The 13,965-nt window shown below is 38.5% G+C and overlaps 1 protein-coding gene across 6 annotated transcripts in view; it reads left to right on the forward strand.

Moving 5' to 3' along the window:
• The window catches only part of LOC133618744 (uncharacterized), a 63,469-nt gene continuing 49,504 nt past the window's right edge, over window positions 1-13,965 (forward strand). For 2 of the 6 annotated variants that reach the window (XM_061979390.1, XM_061979406.1), the window contains exons 1-6: window positions 1-143; window positions 1,084-1,153; window positions 1,244-2,372; window positions 2,468-2,699; window positions 7,273-7,551; window positions 7,656-7,815. In XM_061979390.1, the coding sequence (XP_061835374.1) occupies window positions 1,120-1,153; window positions 1,244-2,372; window positions 2,468-2,699; window positions 7,273-7,551; window positions 7,656-7,815 (1,834 nt within the window). In that variant the 5' untranslated portion in view covers window positions 1-143; window positions 1,084-1,119. The other 4 variants (XM_061979422.1, XM_061979412.1, XM_061979431.1 and 1 more) reach the window with 4 other exon arrangements.

Here is a 13,965-nt window from a genome sequence, read left to right on the forward strand (position 1 = left end):
GGAAGTAAGCTGCGCGAGTTCGCTTCTTGGAGTAGTTCTCGCGATATTCCAAGCTGGATAGGGTAGAGAAAATGGATGGTTGTGCTAACACGCTAACGGAACAATTCTGATGTTAAGTGGATTATAATTGACTTATGTTAAAGGTATGCGTCTAACATTGTTCGTGGTTTCAATTTGAAACATATCTCAGCAGTTTACAACTAGAAATGTTAGATGCAATGAGCCGTGTAGCGTATTATTTGATATCGACGCGCAGCTAGCTTTTAGCCAAACGAGCTATACAATGTCGGTTGCTCTACCGTTTGCATTAACTGATCTCTTGCTGGATTGTCGAAAATGACCGAGCGTTTCTCTTCAAAATTCTCGACTTTTTAATGGTTCTCTAATCGTATGTGTTCATCTTCGTACTATAATTAGTATGGTTCATCTTTTTATGAAACATTGTCTTTGAAACTTTTAACTTATAGGAAACCTATGGGTGCCTATTGTTAACGATGATTTTCGTATGTCCACGTTTTGGTGTCACATCTAAAAGTGAAAGAACCCTGCATGGTAAAACTCTTGGAACGAAATATGAATGACGTTGGATTTCGTTATAACAGTAATGTGTCTAACATACCTCTTGTTAGAATTGGTCTTTGGGCAAATTGAAACTAATTATTGTCAATAAAATATACTACGTCTTAATCTTATTTACAAAATTTCAATCCCACTTGTTTTAAACACCATAAGAGTTTAATTTTGAAACATTCAGCAGATTGTTTAGGATAACATTACATGGATGTTTTTAGTAGGGCCTGAAATCTCCCTTCCGGTTTTGTACAGTTGTGATTAGTTACTGTGCATAAATACCCAAATAGTTATACTTAAAATAATTCTGCACTATTGTAAATAACATTTTCAAATTGTTCAAGCTTTTAAGAAATTAATGTTTATGTATAAAGTGAAGTATGGCTACCTCAGTTTTTTGGTTTTGTTGCAGGTTTATAAACTACACATTTAATTGAAGTTTGAATCATTTTCAGTGCAACTGTAAATGTATTTAAGTTATATGCAAAACGTAATGTATTTTATTTTGGACAGCCTTGATAAATTACTGCGGATGCTTGTGTGCAACCAATGGAGAATAACAGCCTCCTGAATGCTGGCTCAGGTAAAATACATGCCAAGAATCTGTGAACCGACTGTTCCAAATGATTATGACATAATTAATCTGCATTGTTGTGATTATTTATATTTGAAGAGGACCAACAGAGCCAGTCAAAACCTTTGGATGATAAACCCGGATTGTCCCAGATTAGAAAGTCCTGGGGCTTCAGACGATCAACTATAGCTCAACGGGAGTTCGTGGATGAAGTTGGAGAGCAAACCAGTAGTCCTCTACTTGTGCGTCGGGCTAGAAGCCGTCATTCTACTCAGACACCACCTGCCCTTAAAGACAACAAAGTCGCCCAAGCTCGTCAAGCATCACTGGCAGTTATAAATGACCTGGAGTGGTCTGCCCCAGCTTCGCCAGTATCCGAAGAGCCCAAACCAGCTTTATCCCATGTGGGAGGATGCCTTGACCCCAGCATGTGGCAGGACATTGGGTCTGCCTTTGGCACGGCTTTCTCTCTTCTTGGCGGAGATGAGGGGTTGTCAATGGACATATCTGATGATTTGGCAATTCCAGAAGTTTTACCAGTTTCTGATGCCACAGAGCCCATTCTACTAGTTGCAGATAACACAGAGGTGTCTGAGTATAGGGAACTTGCTCATAATGTTGGAATTTTGCAGCCTGTCCCTTTGGAGAAGGTGGCAAGTGGGAATGTCGAAGATGTAGTTTTGATCTCAAGCCAAGATGAGGATAGCGATGAGGTAACTTTGATACAAATAAAGGAGCAATTGCAATCTAAATCCATGCACAAACTCATAGATGGGAGAGGAGGAAGAGGGAAGGCCAGAGGTAGAGGAAGAGGACGAGGAAGGGGTAAAGGCAGAGGTAGAGGGAGGGGTAAGGCATTGGAGGTTCAATCATTAGTGGAGGATGATGATGTGATGCTTGTTAATCCATCAGAAGAACAGCTGCAGCACCTACAAGAAGGGCATAAAGAAAATGATTCACACACACTCATAAGCATGGAGACATCTCCTGCCCACTCAGTTAAGACTCTGAGTCCAGTTCAGCAAATGAGCTCAGACTTTATTATCATAGACACAGATGTGGAGCAGAATACTGACACAACTTCAGGCCCCTATGATGATACACCAGAAGAGGGTAAAAGGCAAGACCACAATGATAGGGAAGTCATACAACATTCAAGAATTTTGGCTTCTAATATATATGATCCCACTGCTGTGTACTGCATCTGTCGACAAAAACACAATAAAAGGTACCTCTTACTTTAGACAGTTATTTTTTGACTGGGCTGCCTTAATGCAGCTTTGCGTTCAAATGATTATACAACATATGTGTCCTTGTTTTTAGGTTTATGATCTCCTGTGACAGTTGCCAAGAGTGTTTTCACGGCGACTGCGTTGGTGTCAGTGAAACGGATGGCCGTACAGAGTACCTCTGCCCACCATGCACTTCAAAGAAGCTGAGCCAACCTCCATCAGATTCTCACACCCAGCCAGAACCAAAAAAGTGTCCAGTGGTCTTGTCACTGATTCCTTCTGGAGACAAACAATACAGACAAGAGGAGCTGGACTCCCTCAAGGTAAAAGAGAAATGTATTCTGGTTCTCACAGTTTAGCCTTAAAAAATCACAAGGATAGCTTTTTCAATTATCAGGGTATCCGCGGGGTCTTAAAAAGTCGAAATAAGTCTTAAATCTTCCATCCATCCATTTTCTACCGCTTATTCCCTTTGGGGTCGCAGGGGGCGCTGGAGCCTATCTCAGCTACAATCGGGCGGAAGGCGGGGTACACCCTGGACAAGTCGCCACCTCATCGCAGGGCCAACACAGATAGACAGACAACATTCACACTCACATCCACACACTAGGGCCAATTTAGTGTTGCCAATCAACCTATCCCCAGGTGCATGTCTTTGGAAGTGGGAGGAAGCCGGAGTACCCGGAGGGAACCCACGCAGTCACGGGGAGGACATGCAAACTCCACACAGAAAGATCCCGAGCCCGGGATTGAACCCAAGACTACTCAGGACCTTCGTATTGTGAGGCAGATGCACTAACCCTTCAATCATTTGAATTTAAAGCCTTAAAATGTCTGAAATTCTCCTAAAATCTCATAAAAGGTCTTAAATAAGATTTTGAAAGGTCTTAAACATCTATTGACGTTACTTTTATTTAAAACATGCATAAACTTCAGTCCCTCTTTGAAATGTTTCGATTTTGGAGGACGCTATAATGTAACTACACAGCGGAACTAACTGTGCTGCCCGGTCAGAAATTATCAAACACCACCAGCTATTGCTGTGCGCGCGCAGCTGTGTGTTCACTGCTTAGTTAGCTTAGCAGCGGAGAAAACTTAACGAAAGCCCACAACAAAGCCTAATGATTTGCATAAGATGGGTAAATAAAAGTTCAATGATTTGTATCTCCCAAACAATCAATTTAATGCATGGTTGAAGCCGGTGGATGGAAAGTATAAAGCGTTTAGTACCCAGATGTGCAGCCATCGAGGAGGGAAGGGTTTGTAAACATGGCGGTGAAAGTGAATGGAATGATTATGTTAAAGTCAAAAATCCGGGATAAGTCTGTGTCAAAGGATGCTGATACGCCACAAACACTTGCACAACTTTACAAAGATTAACGTAACCCCCTCTCCCCAAAGGAGTGTTATGTGGGTTAAGTGTTGCCAATTGCCGAAGGAGATCAATATGAGATGTTTAGTAGTGAAATCATACTATTACATACAGTAAGCACACCCTCTGTAGTAGTAGTTTACTCAGCAGTACAACTATTAAAAAAAACAATTCTCTTATATTATTTCTATTATTTGTTCCAATAATTTAATGTCAGCTTCTCATGCCTAATCTTTTCTCCAAGTTTATACAGCAACCGACATTAGAAGCGGTTGCCTGTTTAGTGTTTTACACACATCTTATTGTAGGGTGAGGAAAGCAATGTAGATTTGCAAATGTCATCTTGTCATGCCTGAATAAAAACTACCGGTAATCATTGTGTATCAGCAATATGTTTTCAAAAAGTCACAAAAAACAGGTAAAATGTATCCATACACACCAGATACAAAATGAGCTGAGCACATTTGAATGTTATCCACATTCACATCCAAATACACATTTAAGAACACAAGCCATAATCGCCTTCCTTCTTTGTAGACAATTACCGTATTTTCCGCACCATAAGGCGCCCTGGGTTATAAGCCGCGCCTTCAATGAACGGCATATTTCAAAACTTTGTCCACCTATAAGCCGCCCCGTGTTGTAAGCCGCATCTAACTGCGCTAAAGGAATGTCAAAAAAACAGTCAGATAGGTCAGTCAAACTTTAATAATATATTAAAAACCAGCGTTCTAACAACTCTGTTCACTCCCAAAATGTACGCAAATGTGCAATCACAAACATAGTAAAATTCAAAATAGTGCAGAGCAATAGCAACATAATGTTGCTCGAACGTTAATGTCACAACACACAAAATAAACATAACGCTCACTTTCTGAAGTTATTCTTCATTCATAAATCCCTCGAATTCTTCTCTTTCGGTGTCCGAATTGAAAAGTTGGGCGAATGTGGGATCCAAAATGGCCGGCTCTGTCTCGCTGTCTCCCTGTCTTAGTGAAGGTGTGTTTGCCTTCGGTCATCCATTGTTCCCACGCAGTTAGCAGTCTAGCTTCGAATGCCCTGTTGACACCAATATCTAGCGGCTGGAGGTCTTTTGTCAATCCACCCGGAATGACGGCGAGTATTGAATTAAGCGTGTAAGCGTGTCTCTTAATGTGATGTTATGAGCTAGCAAATATAACAACTACACTACCCAGCATGCAACGATAGTGACGAGCATGCGCGGTAGCCCTGAGAAGCGTTGTTGTATGTGCTGGCAGTTAGAATGTGGTTATGAGCACGCTGTGAGTAAACGTTGAGAACTCAGTTAACACGCCTCGTCTGCATTATTTATAATTAGACAGACAACACACTTAATAGGAGCCATTTTGGGGTCTTTACATAAACACACAAATGGAAATGAAACGTCACATATCCCAGCATGCACCGCGCGCTTCTTCTCCGGGGAAAAAAGATGGCGGCTGTTTACCGTAGTTGCGAGACCTAAACTTTATGAAAATTAATATTAATATTAACCCATATATAAGGCGCACCGGATTATAAGGCGCACTGTCAGCTTTTGAGAAAATTTGTGGTTTTTAGGTGCGCCTTATAGTGCGGAAAATACGGTACTCTGTCTGCACACACTGTTTTTCACAACTTTGTGCAGATACAGTAGTACTGTAGATGTTTTTATCGGTTTGCTCAATTCTGACAGCCAAAAAAAACATTACCAAAGTTAACCATTTAGCTTTAGCAGAGATGCTAACTGTCCCTTTCACGGACTGAGAAAAAACAATACATTGTTGTGCTTTCCTCTACCATTGTTGATGTTACGTGAAAACACTTTATATGAAGCACACTGCACCTTTTGCAAGAAAACACTTCTTGGGAAATCTGGAAATTGGCTGTCACGATGTTTGCTAATATTTTTTCAATTAGTTTACACTAGTAAAGCTCCCTTTTGGGACAAGCGGTAGAAAATTGATGGATGGATAGAGAAGCTCCTGGTGTATTTAGTTAGTTTAACCATTTTGTTTTCCAATGTGAAAGAGCAGTGAATGAATTAATATACTTAAAATTCATTCTGGACCTCTGATTTTACTTTGTCGTATTTTTTGTCCGTATGGATGTGAAAAGGTCTTTAAATTATTTTCAAAATGGTCCTAAAAAGTCTTAAAAATTCTTACATTTGACATGTTGAAACCTGCAGAGACTATATTATACACCAGTAGGCCTAAGCAGATGATACATTTTGTTAGATGATAGATTGACCAACAAATTATTGCCGATAAACGATATTATTGCCATTATTTTTTTGAGGCCAAATAAACCGCTGATGGTATGATGATACATAGTAATGCATGTATATCATTTCAAATACAATCATTTTGTTTCCTGATGTTTTAACATTGTAATTGAAATGCAATTTATTAAATATCCAAGTAATAAAACAAACAACAATAAAATATACTTTGTTAGTAACATTTTGCACTTGAATAAAAACCACTACCAAAAGCAATAAAATATGTTGAGGGGAGCGGAGGGGGGGGCCTCAAATATACACAACCAAAACAATAAAGATAATGGCTAAAGTATTGACAAAGTTGCACTTCAATATTGAACATGTAAGTAGAGTTGTACATTAATTAACTGTTAGGCCCTTTTTAAACTAAAAGTGCAGAGTAACAATATAAACACTACAGTATAAGCACATGTATTAACAGATCATATGCACACAAAAAAACTTTAGTCTGGCATATTCCGAGTGAGGAACAGCAAGATGACATGACAAATATCTGTCAAATGTTTGCAGCATTTTTGGAAATGCTAGGTTTTCATCTGTATGAAAAGGCAGCATGTATTCGGCGATATGGTGATGATTTTAACCACACTTTCTGTGAGGGCACACTTTTTTGTGCTCTTTGATTTGCACTGAACTTGTTCACTAAACACAAATTGAGTGTGGACTGTCTGGTGGTTGTGTTTCAAGTGGGCGTGCAGGTTTGTTGTGTTTGACCATATTCGACAAACTAGCTCTAGAGTGTAGATAATCTCACCTTGTTCCAAAGGTTTAAACAAGTATTCCCACATTGGTGTGGTAGCATTTGGTTTTGTGATCATTTTGTTCATGTTAGCTACTACATGTGTTAGTCACAGGCTAACTTGTTGCACTGTGTGCTGCTAGTGGGCCAGAGGCCCCATTTTGCCACACAGAATCAAAGACACTTAATGAAGGACAAGAGAATTCACACCCTTCTTTTCATTCCACTATGGCACAAACGCGTGCAGCAGCTGAAACCGATGAAAACAGTGAATGCTCTTAAAGTCTGTAAACGCATGCATATGACGATTTATCGATGCTGGAAAACTTACCGCCTTAATTTTCCATTTATCGTCAGTTTTTATGACTTATTGAATATCAACCCAGGCCTATACAACTTGGTAGTATTCATTAATTATTTAGTATTTTGTATTGCAATTGTATTATTTGAAATGACTGTCGCTGTTTAAGGTCTGGTCTTAAGATAAAAATCTTGTTTCAGAAGACTGTACAGGTGGAGGGGAATGATATAGAGGTGGCTTCTGTAAACGTTCCTGAGCCTGCGCCTGGAACTGAAGTGGAGATGGAGACAGATAGCTCACTTCCGCTATGTATTGGACAAGGATGCTCCAGACCAGCTTTACTGGACTCTGTTTATTGTGGCGCTGACTGCATTATTCAGCATGCTACCTTTACTATGAAGTCCATCTCTGACACAAAGGAGCCCAAACCTAGAGGCCGAGCACAGAGAAATGCTACAACTACAACACCTACTGCAAAGGTAATTATTTTAACCCATTTTAAACAAAGTGATCTATAACTTTGGTGTCTTATTTAATGTCGCTTAGTATAAATGTTTGACTCATGCAAATATTTTTCTCTCAGGGTCAGTGTAGTAGGGTGTCTCCAAGGTTAGCAGCAAAAGCTGAGGAAAATGCCAACGAAGAGGAGTTGATGGAAGGTGATGGAACACAAACAGCCTGTGACTCCAATCTCACAGAAGTTCAGGCCACTTCTCTACCGTCATCTAAGTTGTACACAGCGTGTATGTACCATTCACTACTCACACTCTTCCTAATCATACATCAATGTTAACCACAAGGGCCACCTTTCGCGGTAGATTTCCTACCGTTTTGTACAAGTAACACAATCATACACAACAATGATACATATAAAATCCTATAGGGTCACTAATAAGTAACAGGTGTCAGCAATGGGTGAGTATATTATTTAGTTCTTCTAGCAAGTATTAAGACATGTCTTATGCTGAACCACAGTGCAAGCACAGTCTTGACATATGAACACATTAATTTAGTTTCAAAACTGGAAACCCAAAACAAAGCAGTGCACAGCAGTACTTCTTTAACTGGAATTGGGTTGGCAGCAGTTTTTAATGCATTCAGAAACATATCCTAATCATAACTGTTTTACTGAGGTGAACCTCTTTATACATCATTACTTTTCATTTATTCTACCTTTTGTAGTCCCAAGGGGAAATTCTCTTTACACTCTGTCATGTATATTTTACATGCAGTTCATGTTTAACGCACAGATCAAATCCACACGTCTGCAAGAATGGATTCAATGGGCATGAAAACAAAGAAAGGGTCAGCAGTGATATGCTTCTGGGTTAGTTTGAGGGAGGATTGTGCCTTGCTAAAAGGTACAGGAAGCTGACTGATGTTTCTATCAACCTCTCCAAAATTACATACTGTGCATACACACAAATACATGTATATTAAAGTACATGGCATTCAACTCTTTCGTCCGCAAAACACTTTTATAGACTAAGCTACCGCGCAAATGACACTAAAAGCCTTTTTGACCGACATAAGCTTCCAATTCACGCCTACATTTATTGTAGTTTCAAATTAAAAAACATTTCATATTTACATCAATGGTTTTAGGTCAGACAAGATGATGAAGTTTACAGTTGGCAAAGACTAAAGATGATCAGTCTTTACTTTGTACAAACAAACATGATCAGTTTCAGAGTACTTCAAGGTCTATAGCAGTTTATTGGGATATTTTATTTCAAGCTTAGAAATGGAATTAGTTTTTAATTCCATAAACCATAACAATGTGTGTTTTTTGTGTAATTGAAGAACACAGTTGTAAGAACAGTGATGTAAAAAAAATTGCAAAACAGAACACAGGGACAATTGTTGTGGAAGAAGTAAGCCACTTCTCGTCAGCCAACAAACTTTTCAGTTGCACACATCTTGAAGAACAGCACAGGTATTATTTATGTTTTTGGAGAACAAGCCTTTTCCAACTCCACAGTGCCACTAAATTCTAACCATCTTGTGTACCTTGCCTATGATGACGTGTTCACATCATTGGTAATTCAATTGATACTTCTATGAGGAAATACTGGGTTTTGTTCACATAGGCTGCATACAAAAAAGCTTCTCGTAACACATACCTGCACGTCATAACTTACAGACATTCTTGGCCCAGCAACATGTTCTGACTTTGATCAGAACCTTGGTTCTTACATAGCTCATTGTCTTGCTTCTGCAGCTTGGACACTCTTGATGCTGCGCCTCTCATCACAAAGTGATGAGTACAGTATGTGAATACATACATACTCAGGGATCTTATAAGGAATTAGATATAGCCTGCAAATTAAGAGATGGAGGATAATTTTGCGGTGCACAGACCGATGGAGAAAATTCTATTTTCAATGTCACCAACCGTTTCCAGTCAGCCTTTTCATGTGCCCGTTTGAGGTCATCCGTTCTCTGCAAAGGAAAACATGTTATTGCATACATATCACCACACTACAACCATAAAACCCAGGTTCTGTAAGAGGCAGGGGAGTGATGACGATTCTAAGGGCCCATGACTGACAGGGGCCCTAGAAAAATGTAAAACATTACTTCAGATTTTTTATTTTTTTTTGTGGGGTCCAAAGTGATATATTTTACACTTTGGCCCCAAAGCCCTGGCGGCACCCCTGCATACAACTTTCAGCAACCCCTGCATACAACTTTCAGCAACGTGGGAGAACTTTTGAATATAATGAGTTAAAAAAGCTGTTTGTGGTTTGGTAACAAGCATATTCATGCTTTGACCCTTTTTTTCTAAAGTACGCTTTTATTGCAAAGTTTACACAACACATAATCTTGGCTGGTTAATTTTGACCGGTGGTTTGACAGCCTTATAAGACATTTTTGAAAGTAGAAAACACACGAAACTTCAGCCTCCCACGCACTTGAACAGCAATATATTTAGGTTTAACAAGATTGACTACAACAGCAAATTCTAATTCTGAACAGTGTCAGGATTTGTAGTCACATTACCAGCATCTGTCACATGTTACAACATCTTTAATCATGCTCAGTCATATTTCATTTAGCCTCCCACACAAATGCTTGTGAGGTGGAGCATGCTGCTACACACCAATTTAAAAACAACGCTACAGGGTTTAAAAAAATTCTGTTTAGGTATTAGTAGATTCCCTATACTGGAAGTGTGATAGTACACATGACATTCAAAACAAATTCCTTGATAAGTTTTATCACTTGCCTTTTACTGAAGAAAGAAAACAAATTTATTTTGTTTTGAGCCAAAATAAGTAAAACTGGAAATTTAAAATTATGGTTTTGTGGGTTTATACCTAAATCAATTAGAAAAGCACTTGAAATATAGAAAAGAAGTACGACTTCATAAAATCTATTTTTAACTACCAACTGTATGTGCTTGTAGACATAAATATATAAATATACATGAGCCTCACATCTTTTACACACTAAAGGGTATCAGAATTTTTTTGTAATTTGTGGCTGGAGGCAAACCGTTCACAAACACATCACAATTAGGCCACCTACTCAGTGGCCTAGTGGTTAGAGTGTCCGCCCTGAGATCGGTAGGTTGTGAGTTCAAATCCCGGCCGAGTCATACCAAAGACTATAAAAATGGGACCCGTTACCTCCCTCCTTGGCACTCAGCATCAAGGGTCGGAATTGGGGGTTAAATCACCAAAAATGATTCCCGGGCGCGGCACCGCTGCAGCCCACTGCTCCCCTCACCTCCCAGGGGGTGAACAAGGGGATGGGTTAAATGCAGAGGACACATTTCACCACACCTAGTGTGTGTGTGACAATCATTGGTACTTTAACAATTCATCACAGTCAGCCCTATGGAGGTGCCAATGATTTTTTAAATTTTTATTTTTCAATCCTTCCACAATGGAAACTGCACATTGGTTATAAAACATCCCTATAAATCCATATAAAAAGGACGGAAGATGAAGCTGCCCAGTCTTTCAGATTTCACTGCTTACGACAGGAACCTCAGAAGCAATGCAAGGCCAGTCAAAACCATCAAACTATATATTATTTTACTTTTTTCATTCCAAATGGTGAAACATGTTTGGGAGACTCCGACTCTTTTTTATTTATTTATTTTTTTTACAATTAAAAAAAAAAGAAGTTTCAATTGAAAAGAAAACCTACTTTTTTTTCCTTTTCCAAAAAGTAGTATTGTAAATCAAAATACCATTGTACGACATTTAGATGACACAAATACTAAAGATCACAACACCTTTTCCTGTCAGATCTCCCGATGGAGCGACTGGCTCTTGGTTGTCACATGGATCATCTCAAGTTGTGGTTCTAACAAATTCCTACTTGTCGAGGTCAGGAAGCAACACAAGCTTAGACGGTGACTGTATGCCAAACGTCTGTTTAAGATCTCTGGCCCAGTGGTGTCACTGCACACAGCCTCTTGCTGCTGATATTCATCTCTGCATCAAAGGAAACTCAACAAGCGAAACATTACCATTAACTTGAGACATGGCTGTGAAGTTAGGAGCCATTTGAACATATCTGGAGTGATTGCTGGGTGTCCGGGTGCTTTACACTACATGCATATTTCTTCGCATTCACCACTTAGCAGAGATGGCAAGATTTGTGACACTCAACATTCCCTTAATATATGTATTTTTTTTAAAGCAGGGATTCTCAAACTGGTGTCCGTAAAATGTATTTTGCAATACATTTATGTATCATTAAACCACTTAGCCAATAAAAGAAACATTCTGAGCCAGTAACTACTGAATTTTAAACTAACAGTTCAAACCAGTACTTTTAAAAATGGTGCTGGTGTTCGGGAAAAATTTGCTACACATAAGAATTTGCTGCCCAAAGCTCCTGAGCATGCGCACTCATACACATCAACGCTAAAGGTTTCCTCAAACAAAATAACCATAGCAATTCAGGTCAAAAAATGTTGATACATTGTGGTTATTTTTAGACAAAACGAAAACAAAAACAGTGTAAACCTAGTTCAGCTTAAACGGCATTGAATGAAAGATAATAAGTATTGTGACGAGTTCATATATGACTTATAAAAACGACAAAAGCACTTGTTCCGGGACCCGTTTTGGACATTTTCTGAAAATGTCATCAAAACCTGTCCGTTACTTATGTAGCTAGCTAATCGAATTAAGCAACTGGTTGCATGTTTTTTATAAAGCGACACCTTTTTTCAGAACAATATTATTTAAATGGTGCCGTAATCGGTAATTAATAATAGGACAACTCACAAATGTGTCTAAAAATGATGCCTATTTTATTTGTGCAAAATTTTGGGACATGCAGGTTTACCATATAGTGATTTAAATACTTGAATAAAATAGATACAATTTGAACTAAGTAATACATTTACCAGTAAGAAATAGAATCCTAACAAATTTTGATAATTAAACTCCAGCATTAAGTGACCTTGACTATACAGGGATTATTTGTGGTCACAAAGATAGGCTTTCTGTTCTTGTAAGAACAAGCAGCAATACAGAACAGGGAATGTCCAAAAAACAGTACTTTACATTCTGTAGTTGAAGTGCTTTCATTCCGCACAAAACCAAAATTGATCATTGATACACAATTTTGGCAATGTTAGTCTACCGCTGTAGCAGTTAGTTAACCTTGAAGTAGTAATTGCGCAAAATTAAGTTAATGTAACGTCCTGATTTAGTTGTTATCTTGATGTTTAAAATCCTAAATCCACACACTGAGTGGATTTGTTGTGTTGCTGTTGTGGCAAGACTATCGAGTTGAAACTGATCACTGCTGTTTGTGTTAAGGCAAACCTAGGCCCCCAATCTATTTTAGACCTTTAACATCAGAACTGGAGCCACCATTATGATAGGCAGTGCTGTTTTTTCAAATTACCATACGTCTTGAACTATGAAAAGTATTTAAATGGTTGGAATCTGCACTTTTGAGTGATATACGGGTCATTACGGTAATCTACGTCACAGCAACTCCAGGCAGACGAGACACCAAGCAGTGTGGGCAGGGTTTGTTTCCAGAGCAGCCAGCCTGAACCACAGGTGTAAGGGACGGACACGGAAGCCGATTTTTACAACAAAGTTCTGCAGAGAAGTGATATCAGATTGTAGGTGTTTTACCCTTAATGTTCATATTCCGCATGTGTTTGTTGCATTTGTGTTGTGTTTTGTTTGATTATAAAATAAGTTGATCAGGGAGGTGGTCTAAGAAGTAAAAGAAGAGCAACATTCAAATGTTATTCAGTGTTTTGTCGTTCAAAGTTAATGTTGTAAATCCCACATTCTTTATTTTCATTTACATTCTGGGTGTCTCAATCTGTAAACCACCCCCCCCCCCCCCCCCGTACAATTCCATTCTGTTATATGAGGTGGTCTGTTAGAACGCTTGTTGCATTCTATCAGACATTGTCAATTTTTGTATCAGTGTTCCTGAAAAAAGGGACCCTAGAACACGATAAAGCTGTGTGTGTGTGTGTGTGTGTGTGTGTGTGTGTGTGTGTGTGTGTGTGTGTGTGTGTGTGTGTGTGTGTGTGTGTGTGTGTGTGTGTGTGTGTGTGTGTGTGTGTGTGTGTGTGTATATATATATATGTATATATATATATATGTGTATGTATATAAATATTTATATATATATATATATATATATATATATGTATATATATGTGTATGTATATATATATATATATATATATATATATATATATATATATATGTATGTATATATATGTGTACCGTATGTATATGTATGTATATATATATATATATATGTATGTATGTATATATATATATATATACTGTATGTACAGTATGTGTATGTATATATATATTCACATATATACACACTGTGTGTGTGTATATATATATATATACACATATATACACTGTGTGTGTATATAC

Source organism: Nerophis lumbriciformis, linkage group LG01 (genome assembly GCF_033978685.3).
Source record: "Nerophis lumbriciformis linkage group LG01, RoL_Nlum_v2.1, whole genome shotgun sequence".
Classification (NCBI taxonomy): Eukaryota; Metazoa; Chordata; class Actinopteri; order Syngnathiformes; family Syngnathidae; genus Nerophis; species Nerophis lumbriciformis.